The sequence below is a fragment of the Aplysia californica genome, unplaced genomic scaffold (genome assembly GCF_000002075.1).
Source record: "Aplysia californica isolate F4 #8 unplaced genomic scaffold, AplCal3.0 scaffold00252, whole genome shotgun sequence".
Taxonomy (NCBI): domain Eukaryota; kingdom Metazoa; phylum Mollusca; class Gastropoda; order Aplysiida; family Aplysiidae; genus Aplysia; species Aplysia californica.
In genome coordinates, this window is record NW_004797522.1 from 1,000,680 (window position 1) to 1,003,179 (window position 2,500).

Below are 2,500 nucleotides of genomic sequence, written 5' to 3' on the forward strand. Positions count from 1 at the left end.
TTTTTGATAATTTTTTTTAAATGGACAGGGGCGTGGGTAAAGTTGGGGGGGAATGTGCGTGTGGGGGGGGGGGGGGAGGGGGTAAGTGTTTTACATTTTCAGATGGTGGGAAATCTTGAATTTTGTCCGGGTGGCAGCTGAAGCCGATTCATATCGATTTTAGAATACCAAGGGATCTTTAACATGTACAACCAGCACACGGCACCTCCGAAACTTTTTGCCCTTGTCCGAGAAGGCTAGGTGTAGATCTTTCTTACTAGAAGATCAGGGGTGTGGCTGAAAGACAGTAGTGAGAAGGAGCCAAGGAGCAACTGTAGAAAGGCTGCAGAGAGAGTCAGGCAATCAGAGGAGGGGGGAAAGGAGGTGAGGGGGAGGGGGGCAGAAAGTGGGGATGAAATCGGACGACAGAACATTGCTAGAGATCAGGAAAGGTGGTGAAAGAAGACAATTTTATAGAAGAAACGTTTCCGTTACTACCAGGATTTGAACTCGGGGCCTTTAAATGAGAGGCGAACACCCCAACTTCTAGATAGGAGTAGGCGTCGGCCGCCACCAATGCAAAATTCAAATTTTCATACCAACTGAAATATACCGTTGCTCATATGACTTTATGCAGTTGTAGGCGCCGTAAAACACAGGAGATTACTAGTGAGAGATATTTTCTTCGTCAGCTGGCCCCTCTTCACATCATATTATTGACGCAAGGTCGGTGACGCAGTGCCTCAAAACTATGTCATGCCGTACATTTCATAGTCTGTTCCTCTCAAAGTCACTTCCCCTTGTTATTTCCTATATAGTTAATACCGGGGACAGAGGGAGGAGCGAGGCGTCATCTCAGTCAATACGTCGGAAGTAGTGGTATGTGGTGAAGTTGGTCAATAAATGTGCGCATAATTAATCAATTCATCAAATTTATGCTCCAGTGAAGGAAGAGGAAGCAGAGTTTTTTAAAGTTTAAGTAAGAGTTTTACGGCACTTGTTGCGTTGCAACAATAAGGTCATATAAGTGATGAAGAATAGATGAGTTACAAGAGAGTTACATCTACAAAAAAAAGGAGGGGAGGAATGATAGGGATCATAGGTGCTTGATAGGAAAGAAGGAGTAAATCACACCAGAGCACCCGCCAACAGCACACGCGATAAAAAGAACAAGAACAAGAACAAGAACAAGAACAAGAAGAAAATGACGAAGAAAAAGTTGTAGAAGAAGAAGAATAGAAAAGATTTTCTCACATTGAGCGCACTAATGCAATGAGATGCATCCAGGAATAAGAAGAGGGGACGTGACATAGACAGGCCAATAATTATACCGACCGAGAGGGAACATACAGTAAGGTATGTTTTGAAATTTGAATCCAAATATTGACTAGAATTACCAGAATGTTCTGACTCATGTGTGGATGCGGGTTTGACGTGACGGTAAAGAAAGAGAAATGGTGTTTAAAACCCATTCAGACAAACCCCCTTGATTAATTTTCTATGAAAACAATACGGCGATTCCTGGGTTGTAAGGAACAGACTATTAGTTTGTACAGTGTGAAACTTTCACCCGATGCCTGACCCCAATCACGCCGAAATCGAGGAGTGATGCGTCTCTACTTTTTCGTCTCCGAAAAAACTTACCCAAGAAATGTAAACAATTTTTAAAAAAAAAGCCATTTCAACGCCATCACGTTGTTTTTTCGAAAAGAGATTTCGTGCCAAACTGAGTTGTATCGTTGAAATGTCCATAATTTCATTACCTTTCAACACGTGTTCAACTGTGCCCGTAATCCAACCGCGTGACTACTGTTCGGTCTTTTGTTATCAAACCACAAACCGCCGTAGGAGCGGGGGCGGTAGGTTGACCCGTGGTCAGCGTCTATGAAGATTACGTCACCGGCGTAATGGATGACTGGACACACAGACGCTACCCCCTTGAGGCTACCGGCGATTTTGTAATCTGGCCCCGAGCCGTGAGAACTACTTGAATTTCTGGAAAGTTCGACGTTTCAACAAAAGAAGATTGACAGCTGAGCGTGGCCCGTTAACCAATCAGAACTTTGCGTTTAATTCCCGCCCAAAAAATGACGCTTCGTTTGTCATCATATAAAAACTCTTGCAAAACGTTTGTCTGTACCATTTCTTTCCCCTCGTTTGTCGAGTGTAGAGTGCATTGTATTGCTGTTTTATTGAATCCACGTTGTCATCACTATATTCAGAAAGTACGACAGCTTTTACTGCGATCTTCAGAATCCCCTTCTGGTTCTGGTGATTTTTCATAGACATTCAATCAGTCTTTGGTCACATCCGAGTATTTCTTCATTTCACCATGAGTTCTGTGGAGCAGATTAGTGTCATCCAGCTGCCTAAAGAGGTAGATGTCTTCCACTACCACCGCATGCAGTACTCGTCCGTCTTGCACCAAGGACAACGTAGCAAGATTCTCTTGGCGAGGAGCCAAATCATCCCTGACAAGAAATTCGCTGTCAAGCAGATGCCTCTTCGCTCTGATGAGGAT

The 2,500-nt window shown here is 43.7% G+C and overlaps 1 protein-coding gene across 1 annotated transcript in view; it reads left to right on the top strand.

Annotated features, from left to right (window-relative positions):
- Positions 1-1,939: 1,939 nt before the first annotated feature.
- The window catches only part of LOC101846216 (CBL-interacting protein kinase 24-like), a 3,318-nt gene continuing 2,757 nt past the window's right edge, over positions 1,940-2,500 (top strand). The window contains exon 1 of the mRNA XM_005100597.3: positions 1,940-2,500. This exon is cut by the window's right edge and continues 192 nt beyond it. Within this exon, the coding sequence (XP_005100654.1) occupies positions 2,312-2,500 (189 nt within the window). The 5' untranslated portion in view covers positions 1,940-2,311.